This window comes from Phalacrocorax carbo, chromosome 16 (assembly GCF_963921805.1).
Source record: "Phalacrocorax carbo chromosome 16, bPhaCar2.1, whole genome shotgun sequence".
NCBI classification, from domain to species: Eukaryota; Metazoa; Chordata; class Aves; order Suliformes; family Phalacrocoracidae; genus Phalacrocorax; species Phalacrocorax carbo.
Window position 1 is genome coordinate 1,895,899 of NC_087528.1, and position 22,397 is coordinate 1,918,295.

The 22,397-nt window shown below is 42.8% G+C and overlaps 1 protein-coding gene across 2 annotated transcripts in view; it reads left to right on the forward strand.

The window, feature by feature from the left end:
- GRB2 (growth factor receptor bound protein 2) overlaps positions 1 to 22,397 on the forward strand; it is a 53,364-nt gene that overhangs the window by 27,035 nt on the left and 3,932 nt on the right. For both annotated transcript variants that reach the window (XM_064467484.1, XM_064467486.1), the window contains exons 3-4: positions 13,935 to 14,032; positions 19,753 to 19,875. In XM_064467484.1, the coding sequence (XP_064323554.1) occupies positions 13,935 to 14,032; positions 19,753 to 19,875 (221 nt within the window). The remainder of the gene's footprint in view (positions 1 to 13,934; positions 14,033 to 19,752; positions 19,876 to 22,397) is intronic.

Sequence of the window (22,397 nt, forward strand, 5' to 3'; positions counted from 1 at the left end):
GAAAGATTCACGTAGCCTTGAGACTGGAGACTGATTTTTCATAACACAGTAGAGAAGTGGAGGGCCTTCCTGCAGTATTTCAAGTTCTATTTTCTGGCCTAATTATCACTGGTTAATCTCTTCCGCTTAATAAAGATGTGTATCTTCTGTCCAACAATCACTTATATCATTTTGTTCTCCATCAGTATGCCTGGTAAGTTTTATGGCCAAAGCCAAATTCTGCTTTCCCAAAGGTGCAGCTGCAGCAACTGTTGCCCGTCCTAACAACAGTAGGAAGTACGGCTTCTTTGCATGGACTGCAGTTGTCTGTGGAGGGATTCTCAAATCCTCTCTGGAGCACTGATGTTGCTTTGCAGTGATTGCTCATAAAAACTCTTTAAAAGTAATTTTAAAAGTAATTTTCATTTTTTCAACTCAAAATGAGATTTCAACGCCATGTACTTCACTTTTTCAGTAGGATAGGGATTGAAATGCATGGGTGGGGAGTTACAGGTGCATTTCAAAGTTGGGGAAAACACAGTTCAAATAGATGGTGATAATACTATTCTTAGATCAGGAAGGCTGTAAAACCTTTTCGGTGCTAACAGGAAATGGCAGACTCAGCTTCATTGGCCAAGGTGATCAGCCTTTGCAGCTGGGGTCTGAACTGAACGTGGTGGAACGTGGGCTTTTCCTTCTTCTGTACTTTCACATGCAAATTGCAGAGTATGCTCCAGGGACTGGCAGAAAAGTACATGCGTGTTTTGTACGTGTAAGAAATTGGTAATCATTGATCAATTGCTGAAGAAAGGATATTGCAGTTAACGCTCACTGTACATCCTATGTCTAAAAGGTTTGAGTTTTTTCATGCTGGTGTGAACACATGATTTTTAAACACCTAGTCATAAAGGCCTGCTCTTTCCCATGTGTGCAGTTTTGCAATGTGTAGTTGGAAGCGATGACTTCTGCTGTGCATGTCAGTGATGTAACCTGCCAAGAATTGAACTTGTTGGAAGGATCAACAGCTGTCATTGCTGAAAGTACAGAGCAGAAAGAAGGCTTGATCGGCCCACCAGTATTATAAGTGTCCCTGAACTTGATAGCTGTTTCATGCATAAAGTCTGTGTTTTTTCTGTCTATGCTGAAAAAAAATCTTCAGATGTCTCTTGCCAGGATCAGTGTGAGGCTTAGCTTAACCTGGCTGGCTGACCTGAAGGTAACTTTCCATCTGATACATTAAAGGTCCCAACTTAAATTTGTATACAGCTTGGGGGAAAAAAAACTTTCCTAAATTAAGCCTATCCTCAGAAGACACAAATTACCTCCGTAAGCCTCAGCTGAGTCCCTCGCTCCTGCTTCCCCATTTCCCCTCCTCCCACATGCAGTCAGTTGAGTCTGGAGTTTTGCTGCCCCTTTGCAGGACTTTCCACATGCTCCTTTAACCCGTGTCCACTTCTTGCCGTAGTCTGCTCTGTTCAACTCTGCCTAGATAAAGCTTTAAGCAAGTGGAACTATTAATTCTTGCATATGTGAGTTTTGGGGTTGGTTGTTGCAAGGATTGTAGAACAGGCCTTTTTTGTGTCTTTTGAAACTGGAACGAAGGGTATTTCCTTCACAGCAGTGCCTGCTCAAGCAGTCCTGCCCTATTCCTTTCCTTCCCATCTCCTCAGTTGCTTGCTTTGGTTCCAGAGTTGTACCCTGCACTTGCTGGTATAATTATCTTTGTAGCCAACCAGCCAACTGAGACAGGTGAAAAACATACCACCTTCCTGAACTGTTTTGCAGTCAGATCAGTTCCCCAATCTGAAGAACTACCCAAGAGCCTGTTACCGCTGCACGGAGTGGGAGGGTGCGGCCACGCGGCAGCAGCTGCATAAACCAACTCAAAGAGTGCTGCTGCCAAGCTTCTAGCCGCTACAGACTGATAGCGTGGCCTCTGAGTTTGTAGCTGGGTAGGAATTAGTGTTCAGAAGTATGAATTAACTAGTATGATTGTTAATTCTGAGGTCAAGATGTGTGTGGCATCCGTGTTAACAGTTTCTTTGCTGACTGTTTCGAGAGGTGCCTGCAGACATCCTCGTTCCTGGATGCAGGCTTTAGTTACCTGGATTTTGGCTTATAGCTCTGTGTTCAGCTGAACAAGTGTTCCACCTTTCAAGGCATAACTTAATAGCTGTGGTTTTTGAGGACCATCAATAAGACTTGAAATGTGCAAGAGTTCAGTAATATCGGAACAACTAAAGCGTTGCGTAGCTTTTCAAATATACCTGATAGGCCGTATGAAAAATATATAATTGACCTAGGGAACTTTGTTCTATTGTACAATGTTCTATAATCCATTGTCAAGTATTATTCCTGATATCTTTCTGGCAAAGAGCCAAGTATGACTGCTTCCTATTCTGTAACATTTACAATGCTATAAAATATTAAGCAATCGATATTAAATGCAAGAATCTATGCTAGTTAGAATCCTAAAGCCTTTAAATTTTAAAACCAAACGAAGCAAAGTTAAGGGTTTTATTACTCTGTTAACTTGTCCACACGGTAAAATGAATGCATAATAAATACTCTAATAAAACAGTTTAAAGAAAACTATGCATGTAAAGAAAAAAATGTGGACGATTATCTGTCTTGTAAATATATGCCAATTGCACTGAAAGCCCTTTTTCCCCCCCTGTAATGTTGCTAATAATCACCAGGAATCTGCCTCTTGTCTTGATCTTTTGAAGCACATTTCGCCTTTTGCTCGTGTGGTTGCGATAGCTTTTTCGCTGGAAAAACCAGATAGAACAACTGCAGATCAAGTTAATTTACTTCCCTTAAAAGAAAAAAATGAAAGTCTGTGTCTGAACACTTGAAATTTTTCTTGAAGGCTTTTACGGGTTATATGTTTTCTTGGTGTGCTTTAAAATGTAGCAGATAGTGTTTCTAATTGTATTTCACGCTGAAACGTAGGTGGGCTTTGCTAGAGGTTTAGGGCAACCTTTACATTTTTCCTTCTGGCTTGCTTTGTAGCCGGCAGTTGACCTTGGTCTGTCTTGCTTCTCACCAAATAGGCTGGTTGTCAGTGCAGGGCATGTGCGTTTTTTCTTTAATTCTTTCCAGGTTGTCAAAGTACATCGAGACTGCATTTTTTTCTGATGTCTTCAGACATATTGTTAGTCACTGAACTTGCCGGTGCATCCTGGGGTATGAAGCCTCGTAGTCCACTGACATTGGCAGCCTGTGTTATGAGCAACCAGGAAGACCTTGTTTAGATGAAAGCTACTTATAATAGGAGAAATCATAAAGATATCTAGAAAACCACAATCAAGCTTAGGTAGCAGTGGTTCACTGTTGCACTTGAAGGCTCTAAGTGTCTTTCCACTATGTAATCTTGGGTATGATAATACTGTGTTAATGACCTGGGTGATGAAATAGAGCGTGCGTATAATATTTGTGGTGATGACTAGTTGAGTTGGGCTTATGCGTGCTAAGGATACAATTTAAAACTATTTGGATGGTTTGAAGAAATGCATTAAAAGAACCAGGAAGATGTTCAACAAGGATTAATGTACTGTGATACACGCAGGCAGAAATAATGAACGGCACCAGTAAAGGACAAGGAATAACTAGCTAGGTGTCAGTTCCTCTGAAAACACCCCAGACATTACAGTGGAAAACTGGTTGAAATTGAGGTGGCGTCACGCTCTTAAGCAAAACTCAAAATGAGATATGTAGACAGGGCTGTAATATCTATACAATATGCAAAGAAGTTCTTCAGCTCAGTGCATGTAAGGCCTTGGCTGGGGAGCACTGTAGCTTGAAGTCCACAAGACAACTATAAAACCGCCCTCTAGTCACATACCCCAGATTTCTGATCGAAGATTGATTAAGTCCAGGCTGTTCCGCTAGCAACCCTCTTTCCTCCTGCCCCACTTTTCCAGCACAGCATTAGAGGTGCCTTACATAGTGTGGTATTTTTGCAGGAAGCCAAGTGAACCGAGTAATGTTCAGCTTCAGTGGCTGCAATCACCTTCTTTGAAGGTTCGTATTGCGCAGATGTTCATGAGCAGTTTGTCTTCCTTAACACATCCTTTTAGACTTTAGCTTGCTATTACTTATGTCCACTGTAGCAAACTTACTGTGTACAAGCGTTAGAATGGTTGTAACAGAGAGCCTCTTGCGTGGAGCAGCTGCTCAGTGTCACTCCACAAATAACTGTCCCTATCCGGTTAAAAGTGATGGGTAAATTGCTTGAGTTTGTGTGCTAGGAAAAGCAGTAACTAGGAACGGAAGTACAGGAGTAGAGCGTTGGACGGTGGTTTCTTGGGCAGCTGAGGTGTAGAAGACATAATGGCACCCATCCTCCATTTGGAATAGAAAGCATTACTGTCTTAATTTCAGCATTTCTTAGCTTTCATTCCTGATAGAGGAGTTTTGGGGATTTTATGTTTGTAGAGGTTTGGGGTGCCAAGCCTGAGATGATCGGGGGCTGGTGGTTGCTGTCGCAGTATGTTGTTCTTCAATGAAATGCAAGCCTTCCCTTGTCCTCTAGTGAATGTTTTAGGCTTGTTGACTGCTGTTGTGTGTTTAAAGGCAGCATGTGGGACAACTAGCAAGGAGTTCTGCCCTCTGCTCCTAGCCATGTTGTATAACTGCAGAGGAATTGTCCCTGGATCTGCTTCCTCAGAGTTGGTGAGAAATACATTCTCCGGCAGTGCATTTTAATAAGGGATACTAGGACAAAATAGGACACATGCAAATAGAAATAGGAACTATAGGGTATTCAAGTAAAATTATTATGCAAAGCAGATTAAGAATGGATTTGGCAAGCTATGAACCTAATCTGATTTATGGACTGTCATGCATGTGTATTTCCCCAGAGTATTTTTCACTTTTACTGTAGGTGACCAGGTTCATTTGTATTGTAAAACTCTAAAAGGGCAACCACAGCTGGAGTGACAGGCACATGTTATGATGGCTTGTTCTTCATTACCTCTTTCAGTTTTTCTGTCTGAGATACACCATCAAGTAATGGTGAACCAGAGAGCCAGCACGGTGAGAGAAGCTGTGCAAGTGAGAAATGTATGATTTTGGTCAGCTTGCAAACTGCCACAAGACCACTGCTGATATTTCTGCAATGTTTCTCTGTTAGGCTGGAAAGCAACTCTGAAAGGCTCTCATTGGAATGCTTGATAGCTTTTTTTTCTTACTATTATTTTTTGGTAGAGTGACTTCCAGCCTTCATCCCTAACAGCTTTTGCCAAGAGCTCATAGAAAAGCCTTACGATTTCATTAAAGGCCTGTAAAGTTGTAGCTGGTTGTGCTTGGATAAATAGTTGAGAGCATATGATAACAGATGGGTTTTATGCTTGGTATCCATGTTGCTAAACTTGAAGGGACAGCTGGAAGCAGCCCCTCTTTTAAGACAGCCTGGAATTTGTAGCATTTGTGTTAGCGGCAGATACAGGGACACAAACCAGGAGAGCTTACTCTGACCACTAGGTTAAAAGTAGTTCTTTCAAAAGTTTTCTTCTCAGCACTGAGGGTTTATTTAAATGCTTATGGCAATATATACTCTGTTCTTCATGTACAGGTGTGCATACATGCATTCGGGTTATTTTGGGGTGTGGTTTTGGATTTTGAACCTTTCCCAAATAGAGCAGGTTTTCACTCAGAATTTAAGGCTGTTTTCCTCGGTAAAAAAAAAAAGAGGGGAGGACGGCATAGAGCTCTCTGGGCTTCAGAGCTTGACCAGTTCTTCAGTGTGTGTGCTTCACTTCTTTTGGGACCCTGCTTAAACATAAACAGTGCTAATCTGTTCACTTTTTGACTAAAAATTCAGTGAGGAAAGAAACTCATTTGCAAGCACATGGCCATCCCCACTAGTACCTGAGCAAACTAATGCACGGTGCAGACAGAAAACTGACACAGTGCTCTTCAGTGCTTCCAAATTCGATGTGGATTCAGTTTGAGATTAAGGAAGGATGTTTTGTCTTCTGTTTCCGTGATAACATCCTGAGCACTACAGCTAGTTATAAAAGGCGGCTGGTCCTGGTCTTTAGTCACTGTAAACTAAGCCTTGGTCTGTTAGGGAAAAACAACACTCCCCTTCCTCTTTTTAAGAAACTGTTCTTGTGAATCCCATAGCATTCTGCTCTCTACGCGTGCAAGCCAGGCTGCGGAGCTTAGGCTGTGATAACGATGATCTTTTTCGCACTCCATTTCGGCCAAGCACTGAAATGGGACGGTGCATTCATTGCAACATCCAAATGTTGAACGGTCGTCCTTACATTATGAAGTTAATCAGAATTAGTGTTCGCTTAAGCACCATAAAAGCTGATGAACATAAAATGAATCTCACTTCTGAGAGTCCCTGCTATTATTGAAACACTGGCAAGTCTTTTAGATGAGGAAAGCCTAATTAGAACACTAGCTGTAGCTACTTCTACTCTGTAAAGCTATTTTTGTTTGCGTTGTAAAATCACCAATGCTGATTTTTACTGTGGGTTACCATTTTTTCTATAATAGCAACTTTGCCTCAGCCTTCTTCAAAATACGCAGTGTGTGGTACCTATAGTGTAACCTTCGTACAGCGGCAGTAGTAACTCTGTAATCGCTGAGGCTGACATCTCGCTACCCTTCACAAGCAACGTAGCTGTGCAGAGCTGGTGAATTTGTTATCTTTTTACCTCTGTATTTGTGCTAGTGGAAACTTCCTACAGAGTAGGAAACTTAATTGAAGACGAGACCTGTGGCAAGGTTCCTTGAGCTTTATTGACTCCGTCCAGGGTCTCCATTAGACACTTTGGAGGTTACTACAATATATTTTAAAATACTGGGAGTTTTCCTCCCATCTCTTTGTGCCATATAAACCAAAAAGGTGAGCCATAGGGAAAGAGAATTGTTGTCTGGATTGTTCTTTTTTTACTTCTCTCTCCCTTTCTCCTATTATCTTAAATAAATAACTCTTCATAATGGAAGGCTTTTGCCAGAGGGGAGGTAGTAGTATTACAAGACTTGCAAGGCCTGAGAGGCAAGGTAAGTTAGTCTGTGCTGAGTTCTGTACTTGTGGCTAGACTTGATTGTAGCTCAGCTAACTTCAGGTTGCCTCAAGTATTCTCATGTTACCTAAAAAAAAAAAGGTGGTTTTGAAGTGAAAGCTTGACTGCTAATTCCTTTTTACATTCCTCTCTTTGGACTTTGCTTTGTTACAGCCTGCTTTACTGTACTTGCCAGCCAGTGCTGCTATGGATTTCTTGACCACGGTATCTCTCTCTCCCTGGAGTTTTGCATGGTGAAATATTGGATGGAGCTGTAACTGCAATTTGCCTTTATCTCATGTAGTTAGAACATAGTTTCCTGTAATCTTACCCAGCTACTTCTCCCCATCAACCCTTTCTGAAGGTATGGGGAATACTGGATTTACCTATAAATGTTTGTATGGAATGAACCCCCAGTGAGATTTGTGCTATAGACTTAGAGGACAATGTTATTTGCAGTTTGGAAAGAGGAGCTTATATCTTAGCCTGGCTGTGTCCTGTGACTTTCATTGTCGGTTTCGGTTTGTTGTCTCTCAACTTTGTCTTGTATGTTACTTTGGACTAGTTTCCAGGTTCCTTCAAGGTGAAGGGAAATAAGTTAGTTCCTTTAAGAAGAAAATCTGTCTAAAGACAGTGCTATGTAACCCAGGCACTAGCCTTTTGATTTGAACGGCTTCAGAATCTGCTTTCCCTGATCCCCGCTTCCAGCGGCTTGGCCTGCTGAGGTAAATGCTGCCAATGTGAGAAGACAGTGTGCGCGCCGTGTCGAAGGAGCAGTCGTCACGTCGGATAAGGCTTCTGACGAAAGCACCGCTTGGGGCGTGGGGAAGAAGGGCCCTTGTACTTCGTATTTGTGTGGTGGGAAGGCTTCCTGAAATTATTGTCTTGGAGTTTGTGTTTTGTGTGCTTTTTGTGCCTTCAAAAAGATAGGGGTGGAAGAAGCGTTTCTGTAGGGATAATGAGAATTGGGGTGAGGGTGAGAAAGAGAACCTGTGTCCATAACACACTATGTACAATATATTACAATCTCCATATTTTAATACTTGGTAGTTGAGTGCAGTTTAAGAAGCAGTCTTTCTCTGGCTGTTTCCAGTAACGCTTCCTCACTGGTTGCTAAGCGTTTTCCCAGCTTTTTATATCTGTCTAGAGAGCAAGTGTTCACAATCTTACAGCATGTCCGAACGTGGTGCCTTAGGTTTTGATCTGAAAAATGAGGACATTTTGCATTTCCTGTGTGTGATTGTGATGAATTGAATTTAAGGAAAAGCCTAAAATATTTTGGCAGTTGGATGTTCTTGTGCTAGTCGCATTAATTGTCTAATGTACCTTTTTGCATTGAAAGCTTGCAGTTAAAATTAACTGTACTGTGTGTCATGATGAGTAAACCAAGAAAAAAAATCTGCTTGGCCTGAGTGACAAGGGCATTTTGACGTGCAGATTACCCTAGGTTTCCCTAAGATGCCATTTCCTCTGTACGGCGCCTTGTTGATGGCGTTCGGCAGCCTGAGAGGAGGATTCATTTGTTCAGGGGATTTGGTGCAACATGAGGATGAGGCAGGGAGCTGCAGGTTACCGGCCGTGTCTCGGCTTCTCTTCTGCAAAACCCTGAAGGGGTGAATTAGGATACCCTGTGGTGCCATTTGCAGTAAGTTTGTGGGGAAGAAAAATGCTATATAATGGACTGTGTCAAACTTGCTCTGTTGAATCCAGGTGCAGCTTCCCTTGAAGCAGTGCGTGCTTGCTGGCTCCGTAGCTAGTTTGTACCTCTCTTCTCAGAGCAGAAAAGGAGCCATTCTCTGAAATGAAAAGCTGTGGTAAAGCACCTCAGCGGAGGGCGAGAACTGTCCTTCCAACCACCATTCCACCCTGGGACGAGTAATTTCCAGCCTTAAAAATTCAGTTGCGGCATTACTGCTTTTGAATCATTTGTTCGCTTTTTAAATTTTAATTTCTGCCCTATTTTGAGTGTCCTGAGTGCTTGCTTTGGATTCCTGAAACTTTGGGAGTGTTTTCAACACACTGTGGTGTTTCCTTTGTGACAGTACCAGCACAACTTTCTCAGGGAGAACCACCACGTTGGCAGCTCGCAGGCTGTACTTGGATGGTTGCGTTACCTCCTGTTGCAGTTAGTGCAGCAAGAATCCCAAAACCGTATAGTTCAGGGAAAAGAGGAGGTTCAACCAAAACTGAGAGGCCTCTCTAAACAAGTTTTTTGAGTTTTGTCTCTCCCAAACCCAAGCATTCTGATGAATTTGGCTGAATTCACAAGCACATAAGTACCTTTGAGGCCTTATGTTTAGTTTCATGTTTGCATATGGGAGTCAGCTTGAGAGTTGAGACACCAGATCTGCTTGTTATGTTTCAGTTTAGTGCCTGCGTGTTCCTGAAAGTTCTTTGGTTTTGAGAGGATCAGGACTGCTGTGCAACAATTCACAAGGGTGGAAGAAGCTGTGCTTAGAAATACTTGCCGAGGTACGGGACTGAAAACGGCTGGGGATGCTTACTGTGCATGAACTGTTCTAGCCAAAATGTGGGAACTGCCTTGTTGTGGGGCTCTTCGGCAGTGCCTCCTCTCCATTTCCATGGGAACAGGCGGGCTTTTGTTGATAGGAGATCTGTTATCAAACTAGGAAACTGAGGGGCAGCAGTTGAGCCACTATTACTGTAAAACAGGGCTGACTACAGACGGAGGACATCACATGGCAGTATGTGTTCAAATGTAGTGGCTAAAAATATCCTTCCTTCTTCCTCCTCTCAGGCACAGATGCCCCAGTGTGAAAGGAAGAGTCACTCTGGATAGACTTGGTTACATCTATAGCAGACGAGGGGGTTGGCTGCAAATGAATGCTTTATGTTTTGACCCACACAAAGAGCAGCAGTTTTTAACTGTTGAGATAAATAAGCGTCCTGCCTTTTAGGGTTTTTGTAGACTCTGAAGGCTGCCTCAGTTCGGAGCAGTGAATCCTTTAAGTTTCATTTTGTTGCTTAATTTGTCTGCATTTATTTGTACTTGGGGAAATTTTCAAAGCATAATCCAGTGATACACGCGGTACTGAGACTAAGTTTTATAGCTTTCCTAAGTCTGGTAGAATCTTACCATAGTTCAGTTAAGAATGTTCGTTTTTCTTAGAGGCATAGCACTGGTTTTTAAGTATCCAGATGATAAATCTTAATTATTATCTGGAAATAACTTGGAGGCCAGTTGGAGGTATGGGATAGATGGATTTACTGGATGCTTTTCTTAAAATGTTTTGCAGCAAAACGGTTTAATTACTTAAAGTCGGTTTTTTCCTTTCCAGTGGGTTTATGATTTAAAAGGAGAGCAAGCAATGTCAGATGTAAACGCCTGAGCCATATACGCCAGTGCAGAGAGCTCTTCTGTGTGCTCCCAACTTACTTTTTCATTGTAGTTCACTAATGGATGTTAGTGGCATAAGTTGTTTTTTGAAAGCTGAAATTTTACATGACTATTCTGCTGTTGTCATAATAATAATTACGTAACTTCCTAGCAACCACCAGAATTCCAGCCTTGTGCACACGACTGCAAAGTTGTCCTGAATTTAAGGTGCTTCAACACAAGTTGCTTGACTAAGCACTGGGAGCAGCTCCAGCGGTGTCTGTTTGAGACACTATAAAAAAAAAAAAAAAAAAAGATTTTGTAGATACCTGTGTTGTGAAATGATACATGAAGCTCTGTAAAGAAAACAGGGTGTTCTGTTGCCTCTGGAAGTGCACGCTGAAAGACCTGGAAAGGGGAAAACAGGGGTGTTTACAGGGTGACTGTGTGTATATAGGCGCTCAGGTATATAATATAGGGCTTGGATAGTTCGGCTGTCTGCCAGGGCGCGAATGGAGCTGTGACAGCTAGTTAAAATGATCCTAGAAAGGACAACCGGCTGTGAAGGTACGTCACTCTGGGTGTGCAGCAGGAAAAGGTCCTTGGAGCAAACAAAGCACTGGAGGGGGGAGCCGTGGAGGAGCCGTTGTTAGAGCAGAAGTCCCCTGAACAGGTTGTACGTGCGTATGTGTAGGCAGTTCACCTTACTATGCCTTTTATCCAGCTAGTCTTTTTTCCCCTGGTCACAAAGCTTAATGCATGCCTCAACGATGCTCCCTCGCTGTTGTTTGGCTTCAGGCCAAGCATTAATGAGTAGCCCAAGCCCTATGTGATTTGGCTCTTCCAAATCTATTAGCATATCTTCAGAGCAAGATAAAATTCATTAAAATAATTGACATTTGGGTATTAGAATTTCTGATAATTTTTTAATACCTACTGCCAAAAGCACAAATGTGCTGTAATGTCCTTCAGTCCTTCATATGAAGCTACAATTTACCCATTTTTTTTAATTATTCTTGGAGAAAGAACAGACTGCCGCGTCCCTTAACTGCTCTGTGATGGTAATGAAGTGAGTTTGTAGTACGCAATCTTATCAAAGGTTCAATCTGTGCTGTCTTTGCTAAAGGGGTGCACACCATTGCATAAGATTTGGCTTATCGGAAGTGTGTCTGTTTGTTGTTCTATTGTATTGTAAATGACTGGTGATGGCGGCCGAGGTATGTAACAGCCAAACTCTTGTGCCAAACTCTTTGCATGACCAAGTTGTAGATCTGGGCTTCAACCTGTGCCCTTTGTCTCCCTAGTCACTATGCAATTCACTTTTTTACGTTCCTGTATTTCATGTTCTGGAGTTGGATCAGTTTCTGTACAGAATGCTGTCTCGCAGTCCGTACAGTGGTTGTGAGATTTGCACCGTTTTCCTGCTTAAAGGCAATTCAGCTGACATCAGCTGATCTGCGTCAGCTCTCCATGTGCAAGCTTTTACCTCGGAGCCTGTAACAGAGCCACGCGTGGAGCTGCTCATGACCTGTGGTCAGATTATCCTTGCTGAATGACTGGACTGTATCGCATGCTAGAACAGTGCTTGTAAATAAGTAAATGGAAGCCCACAGTAGTAACTGCACAAAGGATAGCTTGAGGATTTTTATCCATACAAAAGTACTTAGGATCTTCTAAGTATTAAAGGCTCTTCAACTGAAAATATCCTGAAATGGGCCGCAAAGGCCTGCATCTCTGCTCACCTGAAGTTCTGTAGATGTGGCCCTGCGGCTGTGCTGGTTCCCCAGTGGAAGTGCTGGCACGGGGGATGTACGTCCTGCCATCCACCCGTTCGGCTGGGAGGTGAGGAACAGGCAGGTGACTATTACCCGCTGTAATTCGCTGAGGAGATTCAGATCCTGTTCTCTCTTTGCTTTACCGGATTTCATTTCAGTGGGTGCTGAGGTTTCTGTCTTCTATACGTAGCAGCCAGCAGTGAGGCAGAGCAAGGGTATTGTGTCATGGGTTTTTGAAAGGCAGCAAACATTGATCTTTAGAGTTTAATTTTCTGAAACACTTCCATCAGCTATAAAAATTTTAAGGCCTGCACTTGCAAATTCTTGTCTGATTTTCCTTTTTGTGTTTTTTTCAATTTCTTCTCATAACCCTTCCAAAGAAGAAACATAGTGAGATAGCAAAAAAAAAAAAACCAACCACAAACCATCAGAAATGGCGGTAATTGCTTATGAAGATTTTGCTTCTTTGGTGGATATCTTCACTGTAACTGCATGAGTATGTAGTGTGTGATCTCTGGATCTGTGTTCGTGTTGTCTTTCTCTTTGCGTTTTCTCATCATCCTGCATTCAGGCAATGCTAATCATGTGATACTTCTGTGACTTGAGGCTTTAAGTATAATCGATCTCTTCCCCCCCCCCCCCCCCCAACTCAGATCCACCTTTCTGTTGGTCATTTTCACAAAGCTAAAAAAGAACCTCAGAAATGTGAGAGGAAAGAAAGTGCTCAGGGAAAAGTGTTGTGGTGCTTAATTTTAAAGGGGGGCAGGTTGTGTGTGATGTTGTCTACCAACACCGGATGAAATCTTCCTGAGGAGAGGTAGTTTCAAACTATAGCATGGCTTTATTTAGAGAATATAATGCTACTTTATTCAAGAGACTGCCTTCAGTCAGCGTACCCTGCTTGCCTATTGCACTTTGCCAGTTGACAGAAATTCAATTAAAAATAAAGCACCAAAGTTTTTAGAGCAAGAATGCTTTGAAGTATCAATTTGCCCTTTTTAAAGCTACCTGTTCACGTGGCTGCTCCTTGTGACTCCCGATCTTTCATTCATTTTAGAATAAAGTTACAGTAAAAAGAGTATCCCTTTAAAAAAAAAAAGAAACTTTTTTATCTATGTTCGCTCTTTGTATGGGTTTAACTTGCTTTAACAACATCAAAAAATGCTCAACAAGCAAGTCACTCTTTCTGAATCCCATTTAACCTGGTTTTAACTTGTATTGACAAAACCAGCTGAACCTGCCGGTTGTATCTGCAGCTGGGCCCGTGCTAACGTTGTCAAGAGGGAGCTTTTTGGTAAATTTCTCTAGTATAGATGTTGCCTAGAATCTTTAACATATCCAGTGCGCAACCAGTGCAAATGCAGAAAAGCTGGATGAAATCACATTTATGCTGAAAGCGTCAGGTATTTCAGCTGAATTCAGGAAAAAAGTGATCATTAGAAGTGATAAAGAATCAGAATTTCTTGGCTTGCAGATTTTGGACAGAATTTTTTGGTGAACGACAGCCAACAATCTTTGGCGTAGGTCTCAGTCTAATTATGTTGTTAACAGTACTTGTAGACTTACAGTGACTTCTTTAGTAAATTATGGGGGTTTGACACTAAAATCCTTTGACTATTTTAAATTACTTGTCCAGCTTTTTGTTCACTGCACTTCTGAACGCTCACGAGATGCCGTGGAGCAGGATGACTAGCACCATTTTTCATAGGTTCATCTTGTAAGAGGAGTCTTTGAAACACAAACAAGAATAAGCTAGTACCTCCATCAGTTTTGCTGTATCTTGAAATGTGCTAAGCTTATTTTTTTTGTTTCCTTCAGGTTTTGAATGAAGAATGCGATCAGAATTGGTACAAGGCAGAACTCAATGGAAAAGACGGCTTCATTCCCAAGAACTACATAGAAATGAAACCACATCCGTAAGTAGAGCGTTGGTGATAGGCTCCCTGGATCTTACTTTTGCACATCCTCTCAGAGAGAAGGGAAGGGCTTTTGCTGATACTCTGCCAAGTATACCGTACCAGATCTGCCAAAGCGTGTGGGTAGGTGAAGGATGGCTGTTGAGTTGTATCTCTGGCTGTACTGTTTACTGTGACTCATCTCACAGCTGGCTGTATAGCAGGGTGGTTTTGGAAGCTTTTCTGGTGGTTGCTCTGGTGTTTTGCTGTAGGGTCAGGCAGGCTGACCTTGGGGCTAGCAGGCACAAAACAGCAGAAAACTCATTAGGAGAGAGTTGTCACCGCCACCACCCCAGGAAAGAGTGACTCTGTTCCTGTGATGATTCTCTATTTTACTTAGCCTAGCAGATAAAAGTAAAAATTGTGGCGTTCAGAGCTCACCAGAAAGATATTTAAGGATGTTGGGAGCTGTGCTTTTAGTCTGTGTCACATCCCAGGTATAGAATCGCAGAATAATTTAGGCAGGACCTCTAACATTTGTCTGGTCCAACACCTTCCTCACAGAACAGGCCAAACGCAGAGCGTGTACTGTTACACAAGTATAACTGCATTGATACGCAGCTCAAGAGAACTGTGTTTGACTACTCCAAACACTTCCTCTTAGATACAAAGAATCTGGAGTGTTTCATGACTATTTTCTTTGTGTCGGTTCGTGTATTTCTGCTGTCTTCTACTAAACCCTGGTTCTACCAACCTTTGAGTTCCTCAGCATCTAAACAAGAAGAGAGCAAGCTCCAGGTGACAGATTCAAAGGGGAGAAAAGGTTTAGGAAGCAGCAACAAAACCGGTAATCGGGGTTTTTACAAGGAACTGTTAGTAGTTCAATTGCCCACAAAAACTGATGACCTATTTGTTAATTGTTGCCTGTAATTATATCTTGAAGATACTGCAGTTAAATCCAACCAAGAATTATTTTTCTAAGGGCTCTTCTGAAATAGCAGGAGGAAGCTTTTGAAGGGACTGTGTCCCACAAAGGAGGGGAGGTATACTGCTCTAGTGCAGCCAAGTGGGAAGTGAGGCAAGGGTGCACAAGGATTCTGAAATTGTTTAAAGCCTTGTCTGCTGCGGTAACATGTCTAATTTACCCTGATCGTGCTAGGCCACCGGGGATCACAAATGTACTTCCAATTTCTCTCATTGATTTGAACCGTCATATGTCTTCTCATAACAGGCCTGTGAGTTATACTGCAGTGATGTCTCCTGTGATGATGATGATGAGTTTGTTCTGCAGTCACCCATGGTATTTTGTTTGAGAGGGATAGAACTGTCAGTTTTCCAATTTTTTATATCAAAGGGGAGTGAACAATATCTGAGCCTGCAAAGTGGGTGAATTTGGCAGTGTGCTTTAAGCACAGTTAATTTGACCTTTTCTGAAGATGTTTAAACTGCTGATGGCAGCTGGATGGAGTTAGCTCCATGTGTCAGCAATGCTGGGAGTCTTAACTAGTGCGTTAACAACCCTGGGAAATTATGCAGAAGTTTTTATAGTGTAATGTTAGCTTAGCTGTAATGCAGAGCTCTCTAAGTAGTCCAGCAGGTCGTACAAAAAGCAAATTGCAGGCAGCTAACCAGGTGTGAGAAAGGGAATGTTCCTTTTCTCAGACTAGTATCAAACCATGTTGTGGGAAGGTGGCACGAGAGCTTTTCGAGAGGATTTGGAAAGAGAACTGAAAATGGCTTTAAAATCTGTCCTAGAATGTGAGACCTAAATCCTTCAGCCCCATAGCTGGTCTTAAATGCAGTGGGGTTTTTTTGCTTGTATTTTGCAAATCTTCCAGTTTGCTTTGTAACTACTAGCAAATGAAGCGGAAAGGAAAATGTGGTGCCTCTCGGTCACCAGCTGAGTCACCTGGGTTCTGAAGGGTTAATCTGAATTGCCACATCAATTAACAAAGCAAAGATGTGGGCATGATACTCAGAGAAGAGCTGCAGGAAACCCTGGGCAGGGAGGCTTCCTGTGAAGGCACAGCAGTGCAGTTCAGTGGCAGGACTGCCTTGCTCTCTTAAGGAGGCAGGGGAAGAATTTGCTGTTTCTGGACCGGCCTGGGTCAGGCTCTCGGTGTGTGTATCTCAAGCGTTTGTGTTCGTAATCAGCTCTTCTTGCAGTTATTGTTGAAGTCTCACTTTGCAGTATTGTAACTTACGCGGAGGAAATGGGCCAAGCTAAATGGTTGTGCAAGCCAAAAGAATTGCCAAACTGCCGATGGAAATGAGCCTGAACGCGATGTGAACTCTGTGTTGTAGCAGTGAGTCCGTCTCCCTCTAGCTGTGCAGCATCAGCAGGAATGCCAGCGGTTGGTTTTGCAGTGCTGACTGGGTGAGTTTCACCTGCCTTACAGAGGTAGTCGGAGACAAGCGTTATCAGGCTTAGCCCTCCAGCAGGGGAGCTGCGGGAGTGTCGTGGCAGTTGCTTTGGCCTAATGCTCTTGGACACGCGGTGATTTTTGTGTTGATTTTTTGGTTAATTTTTTCAGTCATTCTGTCAGAAAGATTCCTACGTGCACACCACGTCTGACGCTTTACAAGTGTGTTCTTAAGTAGACGCTAGTCCTTCAAAGTAACTTTCTTAGTTTCTTTCATCCATGGTGTTTCCTTTTCATCTTTTTTATATTTAGAATTTGAGCTCCTTTTACTCTGAATGGCTGAACTGGCAGTGAAGTCATAAAACTGCAAGGGAGTTCAAGAATTGTGGAAGATTTTTAGTCTAACATAAAGTGCCTTAGAAACGGCTATCAGAAGACTTTAAGAGTTTTATATTGTTACTTTGGAAGCGTTACTTCCTTTAATTGAATTGTACATTTCTACTTTGTAGTGATTCAGTAACATTTAGGGGAAAAGCAGGGTACACGTCTGAAGCTTCAGGAGGGGTTGTAGAAGTTCTCTTGCACTCTTTCAGGGTTTCCTTCTATTTTTACAAAGGTGGGTGAGGCGTTTGGGGTTTTTTTTAAGATGAGGCTTTCATTTCTAAGTCACATGTGAGTAGCTGAGAATTATTTGAGAATGAAACAGAATTAAAACACTTTGTAAATAAGAACTATGGCAACATATCTGAAATGATAATATAAAGCTTGCTTTACATAACGTTTGGCAGAGGCAAACTTCAAGACTTCCTTATCTTTCTGGCAATTGTGCCAAAAGCCCAGGAAACAAAACACTACCTTTGAATTCTGAGAGTTTCACATAATGGTTTCTCTTGATTGATTTCTGAAGGCAGCAGAGTGCAGTGAGGCACAGGTGGAGTCTCTGCCACCACACCGGGTCCCAAGAAGAAGCACAGATGCTAAACCACTGGGAAAGTACGAAATGCCATGAAGTTCGTTGTCACTGGAAATAGGATGGTTGTGGGAGAAAGCTTTTCCTTTCAATTCCAGGGGATAAGTAGTACACAGCAAGACTTGCAAGCAAGTAAAATGTGTCTAGGTGATCGTGGAAACCGAGTTTGTAAACAAGATGTATTCTTTTCAGTGCCAAAATGCTTTTCACAATGGAGCTGCATAGCTAAATGGAGTGAACACTCCTTTTACAGGGGGATGCCCTAGAGTTGTTTCACTGACTGTGTTGCACATATCAAGGAGGATGAGTCCAGATGTATTTCTGCTGGGATACAGGGATGCAGTTTTGTGTAGCCTCCTATGGTGAGCAGATACTGAAGGCAGCCAGTGAGAGGAGCGAGGGCTGCCCAGCAGCTGGAGAGTCTGGTAATCGAGTAATTGGGTCCTCCTTCACCTCTAGAGCTAGCTGCTTCTTGGAGAGGGAGGTCTGGTGACAGTGATTTCAGGAAAGCTTCAACTTCTTTTAAGAACGACTCTGTTTCAGGGGGGTTCTGCAACTTCTGTCTTTTTGCTGCACCAAAACCTTAACTGTAGAAAGTGAACTTTGTGAGTGGAGCTCTTATTATTAAATGCTCTTGTCTAAGGTCAATCATCTGCACGGTTATAGTCTGTGGTAAGTGCTTCTATCCTGTGTGATCTGTTACTCGGAACTGAAAGCTGTACTTTTTGGTTGTGAAGCTGGTTCTGCTTTTCCCACGCCATGTGACCTACCAGTCAGGCCTTGTTTGCCTTTAATCTTGGATTAGTCTGGAAATGCAAATGTAAACGTGGGTAAGAATCCCATGACCAGGGGCTGTTGGTCAGTGCTGATGGTCTGGTTGCCTGAGGTAGGTTCACCCCTGGTGTGATGGAGGTGGTCAGCCTGTGGCTTTGGCTTCAGTGTCAAGAATTTCAGACATGACTTGATGGTGCAGCTATTTCATGGGACTGCTTATGTGAAAGCTGCTAGATTGTCCTGACTGGAGGAGAAGGCAAGAAAATGGGCTACTGAAACAAGCGTTATCAGCATTTTTCCTAGAACCAAATTGCACGCCCAGCTCAGCACTCCGCTGCAACAAAGCAGAGACACCTCGAGGGAACTTTTCTCACTTGGTCTGCATGTAACTCCACCCCTGGCACCTGCCTTCGCTTTCTGACGCGTGATGCCTGTCTTTGACCATGGTACTCTGGTAGGGGTCACGAAGATTAGACTCGAGGCTGCAGAAACAACCAGCTGCTGAATGAAGCTACTCGTTCTCTCTGCTGAAGTAGTCGTGTCTTACCACCTGAACTGAAAGAGGCTAGAAACTTGTTTTTGATACAAAATGCACTTTCCACTTGTGCAGGATGGGACAATACATAGACAAGATCATCTTTCTACAGGTGTGGTTTCTGAAGAGAAACCTGTGAGTGAACTCTCAGTGTTTGCCTTGCATTTTGCAAATACTACATGTTTTTTAAAGATTCCTACCTGCTAAAATAGCATTGTTTCTTAACATGTGCTTAATTCTTAATTACTTAAATTTTCTATATAGTTTACCCTGCAAATCATGACTGAGGCATGGGTGGCTTCTCCTTAGGAGGCGTAAGTAATAAAGGAGACCGTGTAATTACTCCCCACTGATTCTCTTTGGGTACTAATAGTGAAATAAATGCTGCTATATAACAGGGTAGTTCAGCAGTGACCAGCCACCAGTGCAGGACCTCTTTGTTGTCTCTGAACTGATGGCATCATCCACTTCGGGCAATTAAAACTTTGCATGTAGAGACATGAGACTGTTTCTTAGTGATAGAGGAAGGGACTTGAGTTTCTTGCTTAAGCTAAGTATTTAATCCATTTGACTTTAGGTTATGAGGCCTGATTACTAAGATATCAGTGCAAACTGCAGTAGACACTGAAGCTTTGTCCAAGGTTGTAGCCAGTTCCCAGGGCAGTCGTCTTAGTCTCCCAAAGCAGGGCTTTGCTGGGAAGCAGCTGCATGCATTAGGTTCTTGTGATGTTTTATATGCTAAACTACAGCTACAGTAGGGTGCAAAACAATGCGAATAATGCATTGGATTTTGAGCAGGGTTTTTTGCACCCCTGAAAAATAAATCCTGTAATTTGAGGATTTCACTCTTACTACATCTCTGCTTTGCTAAATTAGGTGAAACGGGGTTATTGCAAGCACCTGCTTATCATGGTTGCTTCATTGCCAGGATGCAACATTGTGAAAGCTGTGCAGTTCAGTAGCCTGTACTGGTGTGTCAGTGAGGTGCAGGGTATTTATTTCTGTCAGGAATCATTTCACTTCTGTGTGACTGTCTATGTCTGGCCCTTCCATGAAGGGATTAAGTTTCTTAACTTTCTCTATTTATTTTCCTCCACAGGTGGTTTTTTGGAAAGATTCCCCGAGCGAAGGCTGAAGAGATGTTAGGCAAACAGAGACACGATGGTGCCTTCCTCATCAGGGAGAGTGAGAGCGCCCCTGGGGACTTCTCCCTCTCAGTCAAGTAAGTAATGCCCAGAAGTAATCGTGGGTGGTAATCGGGCTCTGCTCACTTGGACTCGTAGGTAAAGGACAGGTGATTGCCAATGCTGAGGAGCATGAATAATCTTCCAGATGCCCTATAGCATTCCTGCTCTTCCAGTGATGCTTATTTATTCCCTCTTTAATAGAACAAATATATATACTCTGGCTTGTAACGAGCCTACAGGGCTGACCCGGTGACATGTTGCTGTCTGGCTCGTGTAGTCTCAGGCGCTGTCGGTTTGTTTGTGGATCCCATTCCTCCTCCTTACAGCCACAAAGTGTCCAGCATGTACATGTTCTCTCCCATCCTCCTTCATTCCTACTCTGCAGTACCAGTTATTACTCTCTCTTTGTGTAGCATGCTTCCAATTTTGCATGTCTGCTTAGGACATGCTTTGGGGGTATCCATGTTCTCTAACGCTGGGACACGGAGCTGTGAAAACAGAGGCCTCTTCCCTCTCTCACAACTCCATTCCACGTTGGTAGAGAACCTCAGTCTAACAGTGAAGTGAGGAGGAACAGTTCTCATCCTTGAATAACCTTACTAGAAGTACTGGCTGATAACCAGCAGGACTTTCTGCTAGTTAGCCATGGCCCTCAAATACCACGCTACCTGTCTCGCCCATCTGAAGTCACTGTAAAATAGAGGTGTTAAAAACTTGAAAGGGTATGATGTAATTTAACGTGGGCTGGGGACGAGAGGGATTCTGTCCTCAGTGGTTGATTTTTGCCTTTTTCTTTACTTTCTATAATCTTCCCCTTTCCCACTAGCAATGAACAAGGTTTTGTTTAGAATCCTAACAATAATTTTTGATTATTCATGCACGATTCCTACTTTGCTCTATTTTCTGTGGCTATCAGTGATCTGTCTTGGAAGGATTTTTTCTTTTTTTTTTCTGGTCATCTTTGGTCTGTATCCAAACTTTTGTCATCCTGTACAGCAGCACCGAGTCATGCCACAAACTGGATTAAAGCCACTGATTTAAAGAGATGTTTATATTTCTGTCTTGGATACAATCATCTGAGCTGGAATACTAGATATGAATGGAAGCTTCATTCCAGAAAGTGCATTCCTTTAAGAAACATAAAGTTACAATAGCATAGCTCTGCCTTCCTCTTGGCTTAGTGTTGCCATCTGGTGGTAATCTCTCAGTTGATTCCCCCCCCCCCCCCTCCGTTTAATTTAGAAAAGTCTTTTTCCTAAACAGTGATCTGCGGGATCTGAAATGGTGAGAAGCTCTCGGGGTGAGGAAGGGAGAGCAGAGGTAGTACACATGAGTTGCTTCACGTTAGCTTTGTAGCCAAGACAGCGTCTGCTTTTTCAGCCGATGTATAGAAGCTGTGCATGCCAAGTGGGGAACAGTTGTCTCCTGTTTTCAGAGACTGAAGGAAAAATACCGATGTGCCATTCGTCTGGAAAATCCCAGTGGACCTCTTCAGAGTTCCCCTTTATTCAGAACAAAATTGTTGGAAAAGTAGCTTCAATGGAATGCCGTCATTTGTCAGAAAGAATCGTTAACACAGAATTTAAGTTGCCCTGTTACATGTGCAGCATTACCTTTTGAGCGTTTTGGTTTTGGGGGGTTTTTTTGGTTTTGGGGGGTTTGTTGTTTCTGAGGGGTTTTTTTGGGGGTGGGGGCGTTCTTTTTTCTTTCCCTTTTTTTTTTTTAAAGGGCCAGAGAGATCCTTTTCTTTTGCAAGATGGCCTTTTGCATAAGTCCAGACTGGCTGCCAAGAGAGACAGTGCTACCCTCCCTGTGGCAGCCACTTACCTACAATGGGACTGGTGCTTGTGTATTGCAGTATCACACATGCCCAGTGGTGCTTGTGTGAGAGAGGGACTGAGATGGTGAGAAGTACGGGACCATAGCAAGAGTGGCACAGACCTAAACTGGCTCAAGTCAGTTGTGAAATTGCTGCGTGTGAAGAGCGAAACAGAAGCCTTGTACTGTTTGACTCTGAAATCTGGCATTTGGGAACGTGGAGTGGAAGGTGCTGGGGTGCAGCTGCACCTTGCAGTCGTCCTGCCAAGTCCGTGGTGTGTGTCTGAGGCATCTGTGTGCTGCCTTCAGCAGCTCGGGTGGCTGCATACACACGTCAAACAGCACGTCTGCTGGATGCCAGCTGTGTGGCAATGTTGTGTAAAATAAAAGGTTGAAATACCGCGTGTAATCCAGGAGAAAGTGTGTGGTGACGCCAGAAATCCTTGACCAAAAGACCTCAAACTTCTACAAATTCTGAGTGATTTGAAAAAGCTGGATTTAAACTGAAATCCTAATATAAGGAAAGCACATGAAGCTTGCAGGGCTTTTTTCTAAATAAATATTTGGATTCTCTTTCTCTCTCTGGTTACTGATTTCTTCAAAATACAACTAACAAGTAGTTTTCAGGCATCTTTTTTATAGCAGCCAATTGCTATCTATGTTACCGGTGTCATTTACAGTTTTCACTGTGCCCTGAAGGACCTTTTTGTTTCAAACTCTGCGCGGACAATGCCAGAAG